Source organism: Gorilla gorilla, chromosome 13 (genome assembly GCF_029281585.2).
Source record: "Gorilla gorilla gorilla isolate KB3781 chromosome 13, NHGRI_mGorGor1-v2.1_pri, whole genome shotgun sequence".
In the NCBI taxonomy this organism is placed as follows: domain Eukaryota; kingdom Metazoa; phylum Chordata; class Mammalia; order Primates; family Hominidae; genus Gorilla; species Gorilla gorilla.
Genome location: NC_073237.2, coordinates 119,214,617 through 119,238,108, shown reverse-complemented (window position 1 = coordinate 119,238,108; position 23,492 = coordinate 119,214,617). Strand labels below are relative to the sequence as shown.

At 38.0% G+C, this 23,492-nt stretch overlaps 1 protein-coding gene across 3 annotated transcripts in view; it reads left to right on the top strand.

Moving 5' to 3' along the window:
- Positions 1–21,528, top strand: part of RC3H2 (ring finger and CCCH-type domains 2) — a 56,446-nt gene extending 34,918 nt beyond the window's left edge. For 2 of the 3 annotated variants that reach the window (XM_031014654.3, XM_055351854.2), the window contains exons 10-21: positions 2,438–2,746; positions 7,872–8,086; positions 8,903–9,336; positions 9,908–10,078; positions 12,126–12,272; positions 12,607–12,820; positions 13,385–13,469; positions 13,734–13,815; positions 13,914–14,048; positions 14,609–14,722; positions 14,816–14,964; positions 16,256–21,528. In XM_031014654.3, coding sequence (XP_030870514.2) covers positions 2,438–2,746; positions 7,872–8,086; positions 8,903–9,336; positions 9,908–10,078; positions 12,126–12,272; positions 12,607–12,820; positions 13,385–13,469; positions 13,734–13,815; positions 13,914–14,048; positions 14,609–14,722; positions 14,816–14,964; positions 16,256–16,451 — 2,251 coding nt within the window. In that variant the 3' untranslated portion in view covers positions 16,452–21,528. The remainder of the gene's footprint in view (positions 1–2,437; positions 2,747–7,871; positions 8,087–8,902; positions 9,337–9,907; positions 10,079–12,125; positions 12,273–12,606; positions 12,821–13,384; positions 13,470–13,733; positions 13,816–13,913; positions 14,049–14,608; positions 14,723–14,815; positions 14,965–16,255) is intronic. The other variant, XM_031014655.3, reaches the window with a different exon arrangement.
- Positions 21,529–23,492: the final 1,964 nt, after the last annotated feature.

The window sequence follows — 23,492 nt, the reverse complement described above, 5'->3', positions numbered from 1 at the left end:
CTGCCCCAATACTAAGAATCCAGTGTATATCCCTACTTGTCACTTGCTTTACCTCACTTGGTTAAGATTTTATTTCTCCTGACTCTTTTTTGAGAGGTTCATAGTCAAAACTTTATTTTTTGCTTTCTAGAGCAACCTTGTGGATTATCTCAGTTTGTTTTTTTGTTTTTTTTTTTTTTTTGGAGACAGAGTCTTGCTCTGTCGGCCAGGCTGGAGTACAGTGGCACAATCTTGGCTCACTGCAACCTCTGTCTCCCAGGCTCAAGCAATTCTCCTGCTTCAGCCTCCGGAGTAGCTGGGATTACAGGCATGTGCCACCACTTCCGGCTAATTTTTGTATTTTTAGTAGAGACGGGGTTTCACCATGTTGGCCAGGCTGGTCTTGAACTCCTGACCTCAGGTAATCCACTCGCCTCAGCCTCCCAAGGTGCTGGGATTACAGGTGTGAGCCACCATGCCCGGCCAAGTTTTATTTTTTGAGGATGGAAAGCAAGGAGACACGATATTCTGTATAGGAACTCTGAGGAAAAGAATAATGAGAGTAGGTTTCAGAGAGAATGTGGAGGAAGGCATAGGGATCTTTGGGCCCCTCCAGACAACCAGATTGCCTTCCTGAAATACAGGTCTGCTCATGCCCTTCTTGAAAGAAGTAATTATTGGTTTTCCTCTTATCTATAAGATGATGTTGGCCAGGCACAGTGGCTTATGCCTATAATCCTAGCACTTTGGGAGGCCAAGGCAGGCGGATCACTTGAGGTCAGGAGTTTGAGAACAGCTTGGCCAACATGATGAAACCCCATCTCTACTAAAAATACAAAAATTAGCCAGGTGTGGTGGCAGGCGCGTGCCTATAATGTGCACCTATACTCCAGAGGCTGAGGGCAGGAGAATTGCTTGAACCCGGGAAGCAGAGGTTGCAGTGAGCTGAGATCACACTATTGCACTCCAGCCTGGGTGACAAGAGCAAAACTCCGCCTCAAAAAAAAAAAAAAAAAAAAAAATCGTGTAAACTGGCCATCACCTCTTTTTTTAATATTCTGTTACTTCACTTTTAGCCAGTCTAATCTAGGAGCACTTGTCTTTTATTGAGCATCACCTTCCTCTGCCAATGTGTACATGTTAAAGAGAAGGAGAAGAGAAGGATTGAATAATGAAGTTGTTTATAGATAGCAGAGGACTAAAAGGGAAACTATTGTGAAGGCCTCGCTTACTACTAACACTTTATATTTAATTACATATGTTTATATATAACATTAATAACAGATTACTTTAGGCATATATAATTATGACACCAAATATGTATAGTCTTCTTTCTGTTCATGAACTTAATTTTTCACCGCTTTAAAAATATTGTAGGGGCCGGGCGTGGTGGCTCACACCCGTAATCCCAGCACTTTGGGAGGCCGAAGTGGGCAGATCACCTGAGGTAAGGATTTTGAGACCAGCTTGGCCAACATGGCAAAACCCCATCTCTACTAAAAATACAAAAGTTAACCAGGCGTGGTGGCAGGCACGTGTCTGTAATCCCAGCTACTTGGGAGGCTGAGGCAGAAGAATCACTTGAACCCAGGAGGCGGAGGTTGCAGTGAGCTGAGATCGCGCCATTGCACTGTAACCTGGGCGACAAGAGTGGAACTTAACCCCCCCACAAAAAAAAAAAAACACATATACACACACAAACACACACACATATAGGAGGGAATATTAAGGATTACATTACAATGAAATTTTGGTATATAAGTGGAAACACATATTCTTAAATGGAATCCAAAATCAAATTGCCAGTCCTTTTGTGTGTTAGAGTATTATATCCAATGATCACCATAAATAAAACTGAAAACTTAGTATCAGAAAAATCTTTCATACAAATGTTTTTAACTTTAGGTATAAACTATTCTGAGAACTATAATACAGAATTTCTATTTTTGTGTAATGTTTGTTTAAGAATGAGTTTTTTAAATTATGTAATCCTTTTACAGTTTGGTAACAACAGAAAATGGCTTCAGCTCTTGCATACCTTTTCTCTTTACTCTGTGTTCTCAACCAAATTTGTTGCCAGTTCCTGTCATTTTTACATAACATCCCTTATATTCTAGTTATACAAAATTTTCAAATGATCTCTTTCCACTCCCTCAAAAGGTTTTTTTGAATACATTCTTGGACAAAGTGGCATGAGGGGAAAAAAAATACATATAAACTCAGCTTGCTATATTAATTACATGTATATTATATACATATGTGAATGGCATATATATTTTCATGTGGCATCTGTTGCAGTAGAATTTGATATAGACTGTATTTGATTATTTAGCTGAAGAAACTTTTTGTCAAAACTGTTTCCTCCTTTTTCAATCTATTCCCATTGCCCATTGCCATTTTTTGTCTTGAGTAAGATTTAGTGAAATATTCACCAATCTGTTGATTGTTTTTGAAACAGGTATCGATTAAGGAACAAAAAGATCAATGCCACTGTAAGAACGTTTCCTCTTCTAAATAAAGTTGGTGTAAACAACACTGTCACAACCACAGCCGGAAATGTCATTTCTGTCATAGGAAGTACTGAAACAACAGGGAAAATTGTTCCAAGTACAAACGGAATTTCAAATGCAGAAAACAGTGTTTCCCAGCTAATCTCACGTAGTACTGACAGTACCTTAAGAGCTCTGGAGACCGTGAAGAAAGTGGGAAAGGTTGGCACTAATGGTCAGAATGCTGCTGGGCCCTCTGCAGATTCTGTAACTGAAAAGTAGGTATTAGGTAAAAATGATTACTGGAAATTCTTTTTCCTTTTTAGAAATGCCTGAGTGTTTTTATTTCTGCTGATGAATACCGGTTAATCAGAATTTTTATGCAGAATATTTTGTGATGTAGAAGAAACACTGAATACTAAAAAATTTGAGTTCTAGTTTGGTTCTGCAACTGAATAGCCCTGTGAACTTGGAAAGTGGGAAGGTGACTTTAACTCTGAGTTTTGTTTTCCTCAACTCTCCCAAAGAGACTGGACCAGAATTGTTTTTTTTTCACACCTTATTTTCTTGAACTGTAGTGTTGATTCCATAGAGGTGCCAGAAAAGAACTAAATAGAAACCTAAGCAGGTAAAATGCTGAGCCTCTAGCTCTGTTTCAGTCAGAGCGCTTTCACTTTATACTCTGTAATGAGGTGTAGCACTTGGCCGGGCGCAGTGGTTCACGCCTGTAATCCCAGCACTTTGGGAGGCTGAGGCATGCAGATCATGAGGTCTGGAGATCGAGACCATCCTGGCTGACATGGTGAAACCCCATCTCTACTAAAAATACAAAAAAAAAATTAGCTGGGCATGGTGGCGGGCGTATGTAGTCCAGCTACTTAGGAGGCTGAGGTAGGAGAATGGCATGAACCCAGGAGGCGGAGCTTGTAGTGAACCCAGATCGTGCTACTGCAATCCAGCCTGGGCGACAGAGTGAGACTCTGTCTCAAAAAAAAAAAAAAAAAAAAGGAGGGGACTCTTTGGAGCCACACTTCTCTGGGCTTTCAAATTTTGGCTCATGGTTTCCCAGCTGTTTGATCTTAGGCCAATTACTTAATCTGTCTGCCTTAGTTTACTCCTTCATAAAACTAGAATTATAATGGTGTCAACTTCATATGTTGATTGCGAGGATTAAGTGAATTAATACTCCAGTATGCCTTGAACAATGCCTGCCAGATAGTAAGCACTCAGTAAATATTTGCTTTATTATTATTATCACCGTTAATTGTTATTGAGTGTCAGCATAAGATTTCATTTGTCAGAGGGTTTTTGTGCCTTTAGAAAAAGGTTTTTAAATTTTCAGATTATCTGAAAAGTGATTTCCAACTCTAAAATCTTGAGTAAGATTTAGATTGATGAATATTTTAATATTCATCAATATGTTGATGTTCAGATTTTGTTGCCTATAAATAGTCTATCAGTATCTGTTATATGCCTGCTAGGAAAAAAGCATTGTGCTAGGCACATAGCAATCAATGATGGATAGATAAGCAGTAACATTTGCTACTTCTGCAGTCAGCACATGATGGGGGAAGTTGTTTATTAAAGGACTTTTACAGGCTGGGCACGGTGGCTCAGGCCTGTAATCCCAACACTTTGGGAGGCCGAGGTGGGCAGATCACCTGAGGTTGGGTGTTCAAGACCAGCCTGACCAACATGGAGAAACCCCGTCTCCACTAAAAATACAAAATTAGCCAGGCATGGTGGCGCATGCCTGTAATCCCAGCTACCTGGGAAGGCTGAGGCAGGAGAATCGCTTGAACCCGGGAGGTGGAGGTTGCAGTGAGCCAAGATCGCACCATTGTACGCCAGCCTGGGCAACAAGAGTGAGACTCCATCTCAAAAAAAAAAAGGACTTTTACAATCTTTCCTGGGCAAGATTTTAGAAAGGATATATTCGAGAACATGGTCTAGTTAACAAATGTTATTTATGCACTCAATCTTGTAGCTGTTTTTGGCACATGAATACAAGATACTTGCTTTTAAGGGATTGATGATATAGTTGTGGAGACAGCATTTACACATATGAAACAGTACTGAAGTTGGATTAAAGGACAGGAAAATTTTATATTGCTGGGAGAAATACGGGAAATTACAGAAAAAAAACCAACATAACATGGATTAAATCTATCTGTAATTATATGGAATATTGAGGAGACCAGTCTTTTAGATCTGAAGGCTTATATTGGGGACTGGTATAAAATAAGGTTAGATAGGTTGGTGCCAGATTATGGAGACCTTATGTATACATGTTTAGGAAATAAGCTTTTGAAGAGTTTTGGCAAGAAAATGTTGTTAAACTGTTTTATATCCATACAATGGAAAATTCAGCCATAAAAAAGGAATGAAGTACTATTATGTGCTACAATGTGGATGAACCTTTAAACATTGTGCTAAATGAAAGAAGCCAGATACAAAAGGTCACATTTATGTTAAATGTCCACAATAGGCAAATTCATAGAGACAGGAAGTAGATTAATGGTTTCTAGGGGTTTAGGGCTGGGACAGGAATGGGGAATGAATGCTAATGGGTACAGGTTTCTCTTGGGGATGATGAAAATGTTTCAGAATTAGATAGTGGTGATAATTGGACAACCTTGTGAATATACTAAAAATTACTGAATTGTACGTCCTAAAATAATGAACTATATCTCAATTTTTTAACAAAATAGACTAGGGTGAAAACTTTTTTTTTTTTTTTTTTTTGAGATGGAGTCTCTCTGTCACCCAGGTGGAGTGCAATGGTGCGATTTCGGCTCACTGCAACCTCCACCTGCCAGGTTCAGGCGATTCTCCTGCCTCAGCCTCCTAAGTAGCTGGGATTACAGGCATCCGCCACCATGCCCAGCTAATTTTTGTATTTTTAGTAGAGACGGGGTTTCGCCATGTTGGCCAGACTGGTCTAGAACTCCTGACCGCAAGTGATCTGCCCGCCTTGGCCTCCCAAAAGGCTGGGATTACAGGTGTGAGCCACTGTGCCCAGCTGGTAAAGACTTTTAAAAAATAAATCTAAATTTTTATTGGAACACAGTTGTTCCAGTTGTTATTGGAACACAGGAAAAAGAATAATTCTATGAGAGGTATTGTGGATGGCTTCTTAGAGGTGAAGTGATGATACCTGAGCTATTTCCAAAAGTATGGATAGCAAGGAAGGAAGGGCTTTGTGGATGGAGAAGGCAGCACAGGCAAAATGAATAAGGTGTGAGAGAAGCTGCCATGGAGGAGAGCCTAGAATCCTGAAAGTCATCTAGGATAGTGATCTCATGCTCACTAGGATGTGACTGAAGATTAGTTTTTTCTATAAGTTCCAATTTTTGAGATAGGTTGCATGATTTCATGAAGCGATAAATGTTGACCTTATCATGGATCTTGTTGCCTTTTTGTTGATAAGTCTATGAGTTTCCCATTTCAAAGTACTAATCCAAATTTTAGGTATATAACATTTTGACATGGAGGGACCAGATAATTTATGTAAAGCACAGTGCCTGGAATAGACTCAAATAACCACTTGATAAATATTAGTTATTGTTTTAAGGAAATCCTAATCATTTTCCTTGTTGTCTCTATTTTATTTTATGTAAAGAATAAGCACAGTCCTAAAATATCTTTATACTCTAAACCCTTACGTTTGTACCTACTTTTATTACCCACAGTTCCTTAGTTATTTTTTACATTTTAATATACAGTTACACATAGAAGTAAACATCTGCTAGACTAATCTGTGATAAACTTAAAGGCAGCCCATATACCTTTTTCTTTATATCCTACCTTTAAAATGATTGTTCTAATATGAGAAAAAAACCCTCTAATCTGGTTGAGATGCAGTGTACTGAGTTCCTGCATAATTAACAAGATCATTTTCTTCACTCATCACGTATCTAAAGCTCTGTCAAAATTTGACTAAAGCAAATACAATCAGCAAAATAAATATAGCTACAAATCCAGCTGACTAAGCTTTGGCCATATATATATGGTTTTTTTTCTTTTTTCTTTTTTTTTTTTTTTTTTGAGATGGAGTTTCACTCTTGTTGCCTGGGCTGGAGTGCAATGGCACGATCTCGGCTCACCACAACCTCCGCCTCCTGAGTTCAAGCGATTCTCCTGCCTCAGCCTCCCGAGTAGCTGGGATTACAGGCATGCACCACCACACCCGGCTAATTTTGTATTTTTAGTAGAGACGGGGTATCTCCATGTTGGTCAGGCTGGTTACGAACTCCCAACCTCAGTTAATCTGCCCGCCTCGGCCTCCCAAAGTGCTGGGATTACAGGTGTGAGCCACCGTGCCCGGCCGAAATTTGACTTCTTAAAAGGAGTTAAGAAAGCCATAAGATCCTTCCCAGCTGATTACTTAGTGACTCAACCAAGAAAATTCTTTTGTGTTAAAAATAATAATAATAAAAGGTTGGTGTGTTTTGCCTCAATTTAATGAGTTACCATTTCATTCACCCAGCAGGTATTTACTGAGTACCTACTGCATGCCAGGAACTGTTTTATTTGTCTGACAAATATTTACCAAGTGCCTACTCTGTTCCAGGAGCTGTTTTAGGTGCTGGGGATATAGGAATTATCAAAATAAACAAAAGTGGCCTTTCCTCAAGGAGTTCATATTTCAGCTAATCTAACTCCTCATAGAAAACAACTCTTTCTTACCATGTCTGTTTTCTTTGTCCCAAATAGTTCTACTAATGGACTATATTTTTTCGGTTGAGAACTTGTCGAACAGAATTTTCTTTTTTTTTTTTTAACCTTCAGTAGGGAAAAATGTTTGTTTAAAGAATGAGTAATGGCTGGGCACGGTGGCTGATGCCTGTAATGCCAGCACTTTGTGAGGCCAAGGTGGGAGAATTGCCTGAGCCTAAGAATTTGAGACCCTCCTGAGCAACAAATCTAGACCCCATCTCTACAAAAAAATTAAAAATTAGCCGAGTGTGGTGGCATGCACTCGTAGTCCCATCTGCTTGGGAGGCTGAGGTGAGAGGATTGCTTAAGCCCAGGAGGTCAAGGCTGCAGTGAGCTGTTATTGTGATTATGTCAGTGCACTCCAGCCCGGGTGACAAGAGTGACACCCTGTCTCACAAAAAAAAAAAAAAAAATGGGTAAATGGTGACTAATGAATCACATTAATATCTGGGAATCATTTTTATTCCCTGTGGCCCACACAGAAATATGACATCTGTTACGATGATCACGTGAATTAGCTGTGTAAGGTGGCAGTGAAATACATTGCCTTATTTGTCAATATGGCAATGTCTGAAGTGTTTTCTACTAGTGGTTTCAGAATATAATTTTATTAAAAATTTCTACTAAGGAGGACAGTCATAGACAGTGATTTATCCTTTGCCCTTTGTTAAATTTTCTCTCCAGTAAAATTGGTTCTCCACCCAAGACTCCTGTAAGTAATGTAGCAGCTACCTCAGCTGGGCCCTCTAATGTTGGAACAGAGCTGAATTCTGTGCCTCAAAAATCCAGCCCATTTCTAACTAGAGTACCAGTATATCCTCCGCATTCTGAAAACATTCAGTATTTTCAAGATCCAAGGACTCAGATACCCTTTGAAGTCCCACAGTACCCACAGACAGGTGAGTAATTTTAGACAATTCTAAGAAATAAAGAAACATTGTTTCCCTTAGATAAATGAATGAATAGTTCTAGAATGTCTATATTTAAAAAATTAATCCTTTTGACTATGTGACTCATAAGTTTTTTTCCTTCCCCAAGGATCTGTGCTTCTAAATACAGCTTTAAGGTTGTCATTCCTACAAATCAAATATAATAGGGTCAGGAATGAACTTTAGGGGTTTTCTGTAAGTCCCCTGAAATGATGTAAAAAAATGTTTTATTTATGTATGCTTATGTACAATTTTGGAAAGAGAGTGAACAACTTACATAGATTTTGAAAGAGGTCTTTAACGTCTGCTCCCAAAAAAGTTAATAAAAATTAGTGATATAACTGACTAATCCAAAACCAGTGGCAATAGATGCCCTAGAAGGATATTTACCAGCCGTCTGTTAATAGCTCTGTCGTGTGTTTTAAGGAGCACTTTAGCAAAGTGTTGAATGTTAATGATTTTCATATAGTGGTATCTTGAAAATATGTAGTTTGTGGTCAGGTGTGGTAGCTCACACTTGTAATCCCAGCACTTTGGGAGGCCCAGGAGAATCACTTGAGCCCAGGAGTTTGCGACCAGCCTGGCATCATAGCAAGACCCTGTCTCTACCAAAAAAAAAAAAAAAAAAAAAAAAAAGCCAGGGTATAAAGCTTTATAAAGCAGGGTAAGGTAAGGTTCAAAGCTTATTATATTTTCCTACATTAAGGGCTGCCTTAGATTTAAGCCATTATAAAATGTTGGATTGTACTAAGATTACATTAAATATTCCTCTTTCCAATTTTCAAGGATACTATCCACCACCTCCAACGGTACCAGCTGGTGTGGCTCCCTGTGTTCCTCGCTTTGTGAGGTCCAATAACGTTCCAGAGTCCTCCCTCCCACCTGCTTCCATGCCATATGCCGATCATTACAGTACATTTTCCCCTCGAGATCGAATGAATTCTTCTCCTTACCAGCCTCCTCCTCCGCAGCCGTATGGACCAGTTCCTCCAGTACCTTCTGGAATGTATGCTCCTGTGTATGACAGCAGGCGCATCTGGCGCCCACCTATGTACCAACGAGATGACATTATTAGAAGCAATTCTTTACCTCCAATGGATGTGATGCACTCATCTGTCTATCAGACATCTTTGCGGGAAAGATATAACTCATTAGATGGATATTATTCAGTGGCTTGTCAGCCACCAAGTGAGCCAAGGACAACTGTGCCTTTACCAAGGGTAAGTGAAGATGCTACTATAATGTAGTCATTAACAGCCCAGTGTCTGGAGTCAAACCACCCAGGTATATATCCTGGCTCCTCTACTTACTAATTGTGTGACTTAAGGAAGTTACTTGACCTCCCTATGCCTCAGTTCTTTCATTCCTTTGATGGAAATAATAGTAGTACCTACCTCATAAGGCTGTTGTGAGAATTAAATCAGAAAATCAAACCTCTTAGAACTGGGCCTCATGCATGTTAATGCTCAATAAATGTTATATTTGGATAGGAAATTGTTGGGAAAGTAGAAATCTTAAAAATACAAGGTTAGGACCTTTTTTCAGTATCACCACATACATACAAATGACTTCCCTAAGCAAGAAAAGTGAGTGCTCAGATTCTGCTTTTAACATCAGTTGAATAAATATTAACCTTTTTATTTTAAGTGTATGGAGAATAGACTAGGGTGACTTTCCCTGCTGTATTTTTTTATCCCAACAATATCATAAACTGTTTACATCATTTTCACACAGTTAAATTTATTCACCACTCCCTAGATGATTAAGATTGTTTCTTTTATCCCCCATTAGGAACCCTGTGGTCATTTGAAGACCAGTTGCGAGGAGCAGATAAGAAGAAAGCCAGATCAGTGGGCACAGTACCACACTCAGAAAGCACCTCTTGTCTCTTCAACTCTTCCTGTGGCAACACAGTCACCAACACCACCTTCTCCTCTGTTCAGTGTAGACTTTCGTGCGGATGTAAGAAAGGTTTTAATTACTTAATGTTGCAGGGATAGGTCAAACAGCTGACTTCAAATTACTCATTCAAACCAGGAATAGCTATGTTGGATATTTTGCAGTGGTTTGGTGTGCAATTGAGTTTAGTTCAATAAACACTGAATGTATATGCACTACGGCTAGGTGTTATGAGACTCTGAAGACCGTTAAGGCATAGTCCTTTACCAAGAATTCAAAATCTTTCCTTTAGTATAATTATTTTATGGTTGTTTTATTAATAGTGTGATTTATATCTATCATTTATTGAGCACCTACTCCTGCCAGCACTGTACTAAGCATTTGCATAAAGCTATTTTATTTAATTCTCACAAAAACCTTAGGGGGCAGGTATTTTCCATATTTTACAGGGTAGGAATCTTACAGAAGTTAAGTAATTTGCCCAAGATCTTTCAGCTGTAAATAGCTGGGATATGAATCCTGGGCTGTCTGAGGTATTTCTTCCCTACTTAACAAGAAGTGCAGAAATACCTACAGTATTATTTATGCTCTTTACATCACTGCTAATTATTGTTCTTGGCATTACAAAACAAGTTTGTGTACCAGGATGATTTTAATTTAATCTGGTGTTTTCAGTACTGTTATATTTGGAGAAAACCATTAATTTCTTTTTTAAGTTTCTTCTGGTTTATTCCCCATCCCCAGAAGTTCTGATATTAAAATTTTTAAAATCTTTTCGTTATAAAAAATTTCAGACATATACAAGTATAGAGAGAATAATATGATAAACTCCATGTACCCAACACCCAGGTTCCACGGTTATCAACTCAGTCAGTACTGTCTTATTTATACCCCTCTTCCCCCTGGATTGTTTTGAAGTAATCCTAGGCATTATATTTTTTAACCCATAAATATTTCAATAAAGCATTGAATTTTTAAACTAGATCCAAATAGGTCTTGTCAAACTTAGACTTCTTCAAAGCAGGTAAATATCTTGACAACAGAGTGACAGAGCTGCCCCTTGCTTGCTAGATGCCACTTGCTTGCTAGATGCCACTTGTATTTTCTTTTTTGATATACAATTATGCTTCAGGAAATGAGTATTTCCCTGAGACTCAGATCTGCTGAGTTCGACTTGAGAAAAGTTTTTTAACTTTTTTGCCCTTGAGTTTTTTTATCTGAATAATTAGTAAACTAGATTTAATGATTCTTATAACTTTAGTATTCTAGTCCTATAAGTATTCCTTATTCACAGTCCCTTTAAAATTTATTCATTTCCCCTTTATCTCCAGAGCCTTCTTTGAATTCCTTTTGTTCTTTATTTGATACTGCATAATTTATCAGTTATATTCCCTTATTTGCATATGTTCTTTTTCTCAAGAAAATTATAAACTCAGCTTGGTGTAGTGGCTCATGCCTATAATCCCAGCACTTTGGAAGATCGAAGTGGGTGGATTGCTTGAGCCCAGGAGTTTGATACTAGCCTAGGCAATATGGCAAAACTTCATCTCTACTAAAAATACAAAAAATTGTCTGGGCATAGTGGCGTGTGCCTATAGTCCCAGCTACTTGGGAAGCAGAGCTGGGAAAATCACCTGAGCCTGGGAAGTCGAGGCTGCAGTGAGCTGTGATCACCCCACTGCATGTTAGCCTGGGCGGTGGGAGTGAGACCCTGTCTCAAAAGAAAAAAGAAAATTATAAACTCCTTTAGGATATGGACTGTGATCTCTGTGTGTATCTATGTATTTGTTTTCTCTTACTTTTTTTTTTCTTGGTGCACCCCATACCATGTTAGTAGCATACTATAAATATTTGTTAATTGGTTTTGATAGTATTAGTCAAATGTTCCATATGAGCACTTAAAGGACAAAGTGAAAAGGGAAAGCATGCCATTTTCTATTGTAAAAATACCATTTGTTGCTTATTACAGTTTTTTATATTAGTTATTGAAAAAGTATAATTGTTTGCTATGAAGTCCTCTGAATTCTATAATAGTTACTTTATATTAGTTACAAGCTTGTAAATTTAAGCTTCTTACTAATTGGCTTTATTTATTTTTTTTTTTAACCAGTTCTCAGAGAGTGTGAGTGGTACAAAATTTGAAGAAGATCATCTTTCCCATTATTCTCCCTGGTCTTGTGGCACCATAGGCTCCTGTATAAATGCCATTGATTCAGAGCCCAAAGATGTAATTGCTAATTCAAATGCTGTGTTAATGGTATGATTTTGCTGGGGTTGCAGGGGTTGGAGGTGAGAGATGATGCATGTTCACTCATGTTGTAGAATGAATGTTTTCTATTCATTCGTTCATATTGTTGCCTTATAACTCAGTAGCAGCAGGGTTATATTTAGGTAAGTCTGAAATAAATTATATTTAATATTTAAGTTATTTGAACATTGGTGGTTTAATGGTAGTTTGTTGGATTATCGTTGAGTCTAGAGCTAGTTTTAAATTAACCAAAAAACCTAATTACATGTCTTTTGATAGCATATATTTACTAGCTGAAGTAATTTCCAACAGTCCTTTTATTGATTTTCTTTGGTTTACATAGGACCTGGACAGTGGTGATGTTAAGAGAAGAGTACATTTATTTGAAACCCAGAGAAGGACAAAAGAAGAAGATCCAATAATTCCCTTTAGTGATGGACCCATCATCTCAAAATGGGGTGCGATTTCCAGATCTTCCCGTACAGGTTACCATACCACAGATCCTGTCCAGGCCACTGCTTCCCAAGGAAGTGCGACTAAGCCCATCAGTGTATCAGGTAATCCATTTAGATGATACCTAGCCTGATATGTTCTAAGCACTATGCCTTTTTTTTTTTTTTAAATTGAGACAGAGTCTCACTGTTGCCCAGACTGGAATGCAGTGGTGTGATCTTGGCTCACTGCAACCTCCGTCCTGGGTTCAAGCGATTCTCCTGCCTCAGCCTCCCAAGTAGCTGGGATTATAGACATGCACCACCATGCCTGGCTAATTTTTGTATTTTTAGTAGAGAGTATTTTGTATTTTAGTTTCGCCATGTTGGCCAGGCTGGTCTGGAACTCCTGGCCTCATGTGATCCACCCGCCTCAGCCTCGCAAAGTGCTGGGATTACATGTGTGAGCCACTGTGCCTGTCCTAAGCACTGTGCTTTTTAATCCCCAACTTGTGAGATGGAAAACATTTCCGTCCATTTAACAACCATAGGAAACTCAGAATTAGGTGGTTTAACCAGCATCATATGGCTAGTGGGATAAAATACAGATCTATTTTGAGAAGTATACATTCACCTCAGTACACTGATTTTTCACTTTTTTGACCATTGTTTCATTCTACATGTCTGTAGATTATGTCCCTTATGTCAATGCTGTTGATTCAAGGTGGAGTTCATATGGCAACGAGGCCACATCATCAGCACACTATGTTGAAAGGTAACGTTTTTCTTAATTCTATATGATTCTCCATTCTCAGACTTGTATGTACCTTAAGAGTACACATCCTACCCCCAGTTCATGAAATGTGCTTTGCTTGTTGTCTGAGCTATGTAACAAATTTCTGAAAAATATTTGCATTTAAATTTGGAACGATGAGTGAAGTTTTCAGGGTTGATGTGTCACATAAAACATATGGTTATTACTGCTTTTGTTGCTTCATTCACTTCACTTTTATTACAATAAACATATTTCTCTTTAAAGGGACAGATTCATTGTTACTGATTTATCTGGTCATAGAAAGCATTCCAGTACTGGGGACCTTTTGAGCCTTGAACTTCAGCAGGTAGGCTCTGTAACTCAGCTATGAATTTTTGAGAAATAGAATGACAGTTGAAAGCTATAGTTGGAAGCTAACTTTTCTTTTTTTCCCTCCTCATATAGGCCAAGAGCAACTCATTACTTCTTCAGAGAGAGGCCAATGCTTTGGCCATGCAACAGAAGTGGAATTCCCTGGATGAAGGCCGTCACCTTACCTTAAACCTTTTAAGCAAGGAAATTGAACTAAGAAATGGAGAGGTAAAGAAACTGAACCTTTCGGCTTCATGCTTAATGTATTTGTTTTCTGCTGCTGCATCTTGGTTATACCATTACTGAGTGCATTTTGGTGTGCCTATCTCTGATGGATGATCGATTGCTTTTAAAACTTATAACAGAAATAAAATTGTAGTCCCAGATTTCTTAAATAATTCTTTAACTAGATCATCGGGATTTTTTTTTTTTTTTGAGATGGAATCTTGCTCTATCGCCTGGAGTGCAATGGCACGATCTTGGCTCACTGCAGCCTCTGGCTCTCAGGTTCAAGCGATTCTCCTGCCTCAGCTTCCCGAGTAGCTGGGATTACAGGCACCCACCACCATGCCCAGCTAATTTTTGTGTTTTTAGTAGAGACAGGGTTTCACCATGTTGGCTAAGCTGGTCTTGAACTCCTGACCTCAAGTGATCTGCTCGCCTCACCTTCCCAAAGTGCTAGGATTACAGGTGTGAGCCCCCGTGCCTGGCTGATCATTGGGATTTTTTATTTTAATTTAAAAGGGAAACCCCAGGTTCCACAGGTATAAAATCAGTATTTTTCTTAGTTACAGAGTGATTATACAGAAGATGCAACAGATACTAAACCTGATAGGGATATCGAGTTAGAGCTTTCAGCACTTGATACTGATGAACCTGATGGACAAAGTGAACCAATTGAAGTAAGTGCCACAATTAGATAATTGAGAGGCTTTGTTTGATTGAAAATTTATAAAATACTTTCATACTGAAGGATTAACATTTTATTTTCTTAGGAGATCCTGGACATACAGCTTGGTATCAATTCTCAAAATGATCAGTTGCTAAATGGAACGGCAGTGGAAAATGGGCATCCAGTACAGCAGCACCAAAAGGAGCCACCAAAGCAGAAGAAACAGAGTTTAGGTGAAGACCATGTGATTCTGTGAGTGTTAGACAGAAAATTCATAAACAGTGGGCATAGGACATAATAAAGAGAAAAAAATGTGAAATTCATTTTTGGCTTTATGCTGTGAGGGGAAGACCTTATACGGGCAATGATTTGGTCAATCTGGATTTTTAGGGAAGAAAAAGTAAAATTGAACTAACAAAGCAGTCCATTTTGGTAGCCTGAAACTTGCTTTTTGTTGAGATAAAGTTAATCTGTGTTCCAGCATCAGGTTATGCTTCTTTAATCTGGTTGCCAAATTTCTAGACTACAAAATGGAGAATGACAACCTAGATTAATGGTTTCTCTTTTTGAAAATCATGTTAAGATTTTCTTGGCTAGGCTAGGCGCAGTGGCTCATGGCTGTAATCCCAGCACTTTGGAAGGCTGAGGCGGGTGGATCACAAGGTCAGGAGTTCAAGAGCAGCCTGGCCAACATAGTGAAACCCTGTCTCTACAAAAATACAAAAAAATTAGCTGGGCATAGTGGTGGGCACCTGTATTCTCAGCTGCTTGGGAGGCTGAGGCAGGAGAATCGCTTGAACCGGGGAGGCGGCGACAGTGAGCCAAGATCGTGGCACTGCACTCCAGCCTGGGCGACAGACTGCGATTCCATCTCAAAATTTATCTATCTATCTATCTATCTATCTATCTATCTATCTATCTATCTATCTATAGATAGATAGTATATAATATAGTATATTTTCTTGGCTATAATACTGCCATTTTGAATAATTACTGCCAAAAATATGGGCTTAATCTTCAACTTGGTAGTTTGGCCTTAAACTAACTAGTATTTTAATTTTTATCATAACTTTTGGAAAACAGGACTTTTCAAGCCAGGAGTGGTGGCTCACGCCTGTAATCCCAGCACTTTGGGAGGCCGAGGCGGGCGGATCATTTGAGGTCAGGAGTTCTAGACCATCCTGGCCAACATGGTGAAACCCCATCTCTACTAAAAATACAAAATAGCTGGGCGTGGTGGCACACGCCTGTAATCCCAGCTACTTGGGAGGCTGAGGCAGGAGAATTGCTTGAATCCAGGAGGCAGAGGTTGCGTTGAGCCGAGATCATGCCACTGCACTGCAGCCTGGGCGACGGAGGGAGGCTCTCTCAAAAATAGGAAAACAGGACTTTTCTAGTTACTTCTGATGCTTCTAGTGATAAAGACATGTCTTTGCTAGAGACTCCTAAAGTTTGTTGTAGCTTTCATTAAATATGTGTAGTTAACCCTTAACAGTTTTCACTTAAAGCTAATTTGTTTTTAATGTCATTTCTTTTTTCTCAGGGAGGAGCAAAAAACAATTCTGCCGGTAACTTCTTGCTTTAGCCAGCCACTCCCAGTGTCTATTAGCAATGCAAGTTGCCTCCCCATCACCACATCTGTCAGTGTTGGCAACCTCATTCTGAAAACTCATGTTATGTCTGAAGATAAAAACGACTTTTTAAAACCTGTTGCAAATGGGAAGATGGTTAACAGCTGAAAGGAGGTTCATCTTTCAAATTTGTGACCACACCATGGAAGCATTTACACTAGCTTTTTATATATATAATATATATTATATAATGTATATTTTTTTTAAAAAAAAAGATATTACTGGGGGCATCCATTTCCTGTGGACTCTTTGATACTTCAAGCCCTCTTGCATTAGCATTATGAAAAAAAAAAAAAGAAAATTTACTTTACTAGGGTAACATGTTCACTTTCCAGAAATGATTGGAATTTGGACAACATTTAACTTAAGCTTCAAGCAGCTTTTTATGAGTTTGTAGCAATCCGGTGCAGTAACTGAGCCATTTCCTATTTTAAATGGCTTCTATAGAAAATTAACAACTCAGTTATTAAACTAGCAGGATCCTACAATGATACATCTAGTGAAAGTAGACTTAGTTAACTTATTTATTTCTATTTTATGTTTCACTGAGAGAAGTTTCCATCTCATTCCAGCTGCTTTATTTATCTTTTTCATGGAACTTTGCATGGATTTCTTTTCCTTTTTTTAATTTTGAAGAGTGGAGTTAGATGTTCTTACCATAGAATTTTACAGGGTTATATACTAGCTTTCTTTACTGCATTATATGTAGGAGTGTGGTGCAGTGCTTTTATCTGTAGCATATAATTTTTTTTTAATTTTCCATTTTTCAAGAGTAGTTTCTGCTTTGTTAATATTTATACACAGGCTACTTGTTGAAGTAATTAATTAAAAATATAACCAAGTGCCTAAGTCTTTCAGCTGATGTACTAGATATTAAATTCTCCTAAGTTATGCAGAATCGTTTTTACAATTTTGATAAATTATGCACTAATGTAATGGCAGTTTTTTAAAATGCAGATTTAAGCCTGTACATTATTGAATCTGATGACTTGGCAAAAGAATCAGGTGCTTTCAGCTTTCTTGAGAAAACCCTGTATGTAGCGTTTGCACTGACTAACAAGATGGTATTGCTGGGTTTTTAATTTAAACTAATTAATTTGGATGTTCATTGCATTATCTTGGTTAAATATTGTTTATTGTTACTTCATGTTGGGGTTTAGTTTTTCTTGTTTTTTGACTGTTAGGTTGATAAGACTATGAACCGTGTAATAGTAGAACAGTGGCTAACATTTATTCATACTTAAGAACATGAATAATTTCTGCCTTGCTAAAATGTGACTGAAATGGTTTTGACTTGGCATCTGAAAGTATACAATGTGTTCAACAAGTCATGCCTCAGATTTGTGGGAGGTATTGTATTGAAACCTAAATTTCAGTCAACATTTGAAAAGAAGAGCTGGGCATTCCTTCCTGGTGATCTTTACCTATAGTTTATCTATCTGTTTTTCTTCTGTTTCTTTAAGATTAGTTTGACTTTTATTATTATTTTTTTAATTAACTTCTGTGAAGTTGTTTACTCTGAAAATTGTACTGGAATATTTTAAGCCAAGCTGATCTTTCACCAGGTGTACTGTATGTAAGGGCTTTTCCTGCTAGCAAGATGCTTAAACAGGATCATGTTATTGGTCGTCTGAGCTATTTAGTTGTTTTACAAAACCACAGCATTGTATCAGATAAGATTTTGATAAAAAGTTTTGTGCACATTTCCAGGGGCGGGAGGGTTGACATTTCCCTGAAATTTCTTGATTAGAATGAGTAAATACTGGTGTTTGATACCTGTCTTAATGAACATGCTCATAAGGTGACTGATAAGTTGTAAATATACCTGAGAAACAAAGGGGTAGTTTTGATATTCTGGTGTCAGTATGGAAGATCTTACACATTTATTTAATACTCAAATGTATGAAGATGTTTGTTTGTAGCATAACAACAGCACAGTAGCCTTGACTTAGTTTCCTTTGGTTAGTACTGTACCTTTTTTGCCATGGCCAGTGCTCCCCATCCCTATGAAGACATTTTATTTATTTCACTCTGTAACCTGAAATGAATAAGGAACAAGGGTTTTAAACCATGTTACATTAACTTATTTCTGACATTATAAATTAGCCTAGAATATTACAGGAACATGATTGTTATATAATTTATATCAGAACCTTTCTATAAATATGTGCTTATTACATTTGAAATGCTTCCAATGTACTTTATTTGCTGTTTGTAATTCCAAAAAGGATATGCAAACCAGTCTGTCTATTTCATGGATATTTAATAGTGAGATCTTCCATGTTGAAGGTAATGTATTTTTTTTTAAGATTTTAAAATTGCTATTTTGTTACAAAATAGAGACCTATTAACAGTTTGAGAGCTCCTTATGTGCCCTCAGGGAAAGAACCCTCTGTGCAACAGAACTACACAAAACATCTTCAGCACGTTCTGAGGGTGAATATATACTACATAAATTGATCTTGTGTATTTAACCTTATCTTTTTAATTTTAAAATTGAAATTTTGAAACTTGGTTGTGCTCTGCTGGAGGGGGTTGGGATAAACTGCTTAGATGTTTGCCTACTTGTCCAGTGAAATTACATTTGCATCAGTATATGTATATACCTGCCAACCTTATTGGTATGTCTCAGAACATTTATATTAAAATAATGCTTGTCTTGCAGCAGGTGATCCCATAAAACAGTAACTCCCTGTTCTTAAAAACTTACTCTCTTTTTCACTAACAACATAGGAATTGTTTCTGTGTTGAGATTATTCTGTGTTGCATCCATTCTCTATGTAGTGGTCACCTTCTGTCTGTCATGGTGGGCTTAATGTGAAGTAAAGCCATTGGTTCTCTGCCACTTTCGAAGAAAGGGCAGTTCATCTGATCCTTCTTCAGAATGGTACCTACTGATATCATCAAGGAAAATGTTACAAATCAGACCTAGGATATGACTTTTTAAAATTGAGGCATTTCCCGTCATTTGGCCTTTTTACCAACAAGATGTGATGTACAAATTTGGAATCAAAGGATACAAAGTAACAAGAGAGGAAATGTGTAATGTGGGTAACCAAACTGCATATGTTACCTATTGTCTAATCAGAAAAAATAGTCTGAGGTCTGGAAAGCAGGAAAGTGGTGGTTATTTTCTTTCATTTTTTGTGTTTTTGTTTTTTAATTTCTAAGTTCCATTCTGAAATCCATGTGCCGCATTCAGTTACTGTGGTTGTAGCATCAGTTTTTTTGTGGTTTCATTTCATTTTATGAATTCAGAGGAAGTTACATATATAATTTTTCTAGTTGGTACCTGAACAAAGCAGATTCCCTTGCCTTTGCTGCCATGTCTTATTTTCAATGCCATGTGATAAACCAGTGTCATACATGAAAGTTGTGCATTGTAATTTTCAAAAAAAGGGAGTTCATTAGGCCAGTGGCACTGATTTTTCCTTCCCATCATAGCTATTTATTCTAGTAAGAGGATAATAAAAGAAATTTCCTATACAAGAACTGAAGTTTTCCATTTGTATGGATCTAGTCACTTTCAGATTTCAAGTTGAGGTTAAGTATATAAAGCACATCCAAATTTTATATGCTGCCTTGAGAAAATTACAGGATGCACAGCAATTTGTAGGAATTTCAAATGGGATCATTTAAACATTTGAAAAATTATTTTAAAAACCATCTAGTTTGCTTTTGGATTTTAGACATTAAAGCCTATGTTGTCTTGTTAACAGGGGTGGAATTTATAACAATCAGATTCAGCATGTGATTTCACCTTTGAATCTGAGTATTTCTTCCCTATCTTCTTTGAGTCATTTTCGGAGCAGACTGTCACCAGTATTGATAACTAAGCATTAAAGGGAAAAATTGCATTGCAACTATGCATTGGTTTCCTGGAAGAACTTTTCTTTTGTTTTAGTGAATGAAGAGGCTTGATGGGATCACTTACTGTAACTCCTTCTACATAAGGACCCCTTCTGCAAGCAGAACACAAAAGAACATGCTCAAGGAGTATCCCATTTTCTGGATAAATTGAAGAAGTTTGCTAGTAATGTCTTTATACTAGCGTCTTCCTTGTATCCCTTTGCTGGCAAGGGAATACAAGGCGTCAAGACCACAGATCAAAACACCCCACATTTGAGTGGAGTCTTATTTTTACTCCAAGAGCAGTTATTCCCTTCTAGTCTAAAATTGGCAGTTTTTTCTTTTTTTTAATAAAATTGTTAAAATATTCCCAAACCAGTGGAACACAGACACTGGCTGCACTTAGTACTGCCAAAAGCCAAGGTCATTTGCACATATTCCATCAACCTGTTGAGAATTAGGCCTCACTTTATAACCCAAGGCATGGAAGTGCATGCATTCTCTTAGCTGGGCAAACAATTATACTGTAGTTGTGATACAACACATGTGGCTTTTATTTGTACTGCACATATCCACTGTACAGCCACTTGGGAGTATCGTGGTTAGCTTGCAGCAACTGCTGTCTGCATTTATACTGTTTATTGCATATTCTTTTCCCTGGAAGTGAAAGAGAAATGTTTTTCTTGTTGCATTGATTACATTTTATAAATTTGCTTAGCTGGAAAGTTTGGGAAAAGAGGCCTGTTTGTCAATTGTACAACCGATTGTGAAGCTCTAGTGTGAATATTTTTACGTCTGTATTAGACATTTTCTTTGCAAATCTATTGTTCGATTGAAATGTAAATGAAATTAAAGATGGTGTACACCCATCATGTAAAAAGCAGGCACCATCTCTAAGATGGATTTAATGCTCATTTTTAAGGCATATACTCAGCTTCTATTTAAAACTATAATTTAAAATAATTCTGTACAATGAAATGGGGAATATATATGGGAATAAATTCTATTCCATTTATTTCAATTTGAATTTCCAAATTGTAATGTTTCCCTTTGTGCTATAGGAATAGGATTAAATGGGGGAAGACTAGGATTTATAAGGTCTGTATATGGGGGGAGGGCAGAGATGGAACAATGAGGGTTGTGATGATAGTGAATAGCAAAGAGTGAATTCTGTGTGTTTTTGCTGTAGCACTGAAGTGAAGAGATAATTAGCTTTGGCTGTTCACAAAATAGAGCATCATGATTTTCAGTGTTTGAGAGAAAATTGATGGAAAAAGTTTGCAGTACTTGACATGTATTTGCATGCACAAAATAAAATTATTTGTCCACCTTAAAAGTTGTTTGTTTAATGTCAATATTAAGTTTATGGTATATTTTAGTTGTCTAGATTTTCTTGGCATAGTTTTTGGCTTAACAGAGCTACCAGGCCACTCCTTGAGATTTAAATGATTGCGTGCCTCATCTATATATCATAAGGAAGGATTTGAAAGAAATGAATAGACCCAAGGAGGTTGAGATATAACTTAATTCTGTCAAGTCACTTCCTTCATTCAACACACAGCACTTTCTGGGTGGGAGATGAGGATGTAGATAGTACTGAGTTTACTGTCTAGTGGAGAAAGTAGGACATATGCATAACTAATACAAAGCAATGTATCATAGAAGTTTGAAGACAATTCTGTGGACCTGAGGAGAATGCCTTGGGTGGATCTAGACACCATTTTCATTGGGCCTCAAGTGGTTTTATTCATTCATTCAGCTGATATATTTTAAACCCCTGTCTGTGCTGTTCAGTAAGGTTAAAGGTCCATGAAACATGAGTTTCTTCTCTAGAAAATCACAGTATGGAAAATCAGAAGACAGAATAATTCAGTGAGCTATTGTTCTAATGTAGGGTGTAGGGAAACTCCAAAAGAAATTATGGGGTTAGTGGTAGTGGTGAGCAAAAGGAAGTACTTCCCTGTAAAATGACCTCCGGCTAGACTTTTAGCTACATAACATCGCACCATGCAGAGGTAAGTAGAGGAAGCACCCTGAGTTCCAACTGTACCTTAACAACCCACTCAATCTTGAACTATCATTCCTTGAAGTACTGTCTTGGATAGAAAAGAGGAAAAAACAGGCCGGGTGCGGTGGCTCACGCTTATAATCCCAGCACTTTGGGAGGCCAAGGCGGCTGGATCACGAGGTCAGGAGATTGAGACCATCCTGGCTATCACGGTGAAACCCCGTCTCTACTAAAAATACAAAAAATTAGCTCGGCGTGGTGGCGGACGCCTGTAGTCCCAGCTACTTGGGAGGCTGGGGCAGGAGAATGGCGTGAACCCGGGAGGCGGAGCTTGCAGTGAGCCGAGATCGCGCCGCTGCAATCCAGCCTGGGCGACAGAGTGAGACTCCGTCTCAGAAAAAAAAAAGAAAAAACAAACTACCGTCCTTTAGATTTTATAACCCGTATCTTATGTTTGAGATGTTATCTAACTTGCCTAGATGTTGTAACTACAAAGTAGTAGAATCAGAATTCTGATTTGTCTGCCTCTTTTCTACCTCTCAAGGAGGTGGTGGTGGTCATGGTGATCGGAACTTATATTGACCGTAAGTGTTACAATGGAAGAGGTGTTTAAGGAATGGTGCTTCAGTGACTAATAGAGCACTTAATATTTTCTAGAAACAGTTGTAAGTACAATAATATATCACGACTTAGGACCATAAAACTGAGGCTGAGATCTTAAGAGATTTTGCCCAAGGTCACAGAGGAGGTAGGTAGGGACTTCCATGAAGGACAGCAAATACCATTCTAAAGAGACGAGTTATATAATCTAAACAATTTGGGATTTTAGAAAGATCCCTTTAGCCATGGGGTGAAAGGTAAAGCTGGAGATAGACCAGCAGGGAGGCCAGGTCAGCAATCTAGGTAAGAAGTATTGAGAGCATGGCCAAGCTGGGATGGAGGAAAAAAAGATGGATTTAAAAAGTAGGAGACAGCAATGGACAGGATTTGTAGTGTAGGAAGTCTATTGGACATCTACCCAATCAATATAGGGGATTAAATTTGGCTTAAAATCCCAGACCCCATTGCTGAGAACAGTCCAATATTTGTAAAACATGTTATATACATCCTAAAGTATGTGACAATGGAGATCAGGAAGGAGGAAGAGGGTGAAAAACCATGGATGGGTGATCCAGGTAAGGGAGAGGAAACTTAAGGAAATGAAATTCCAGGGAGATTTTATTTCCTTTATAATATCTATTGAAATAATTATCATGCACATTAACAAAGTATCCCAGATACCCATGGAATAT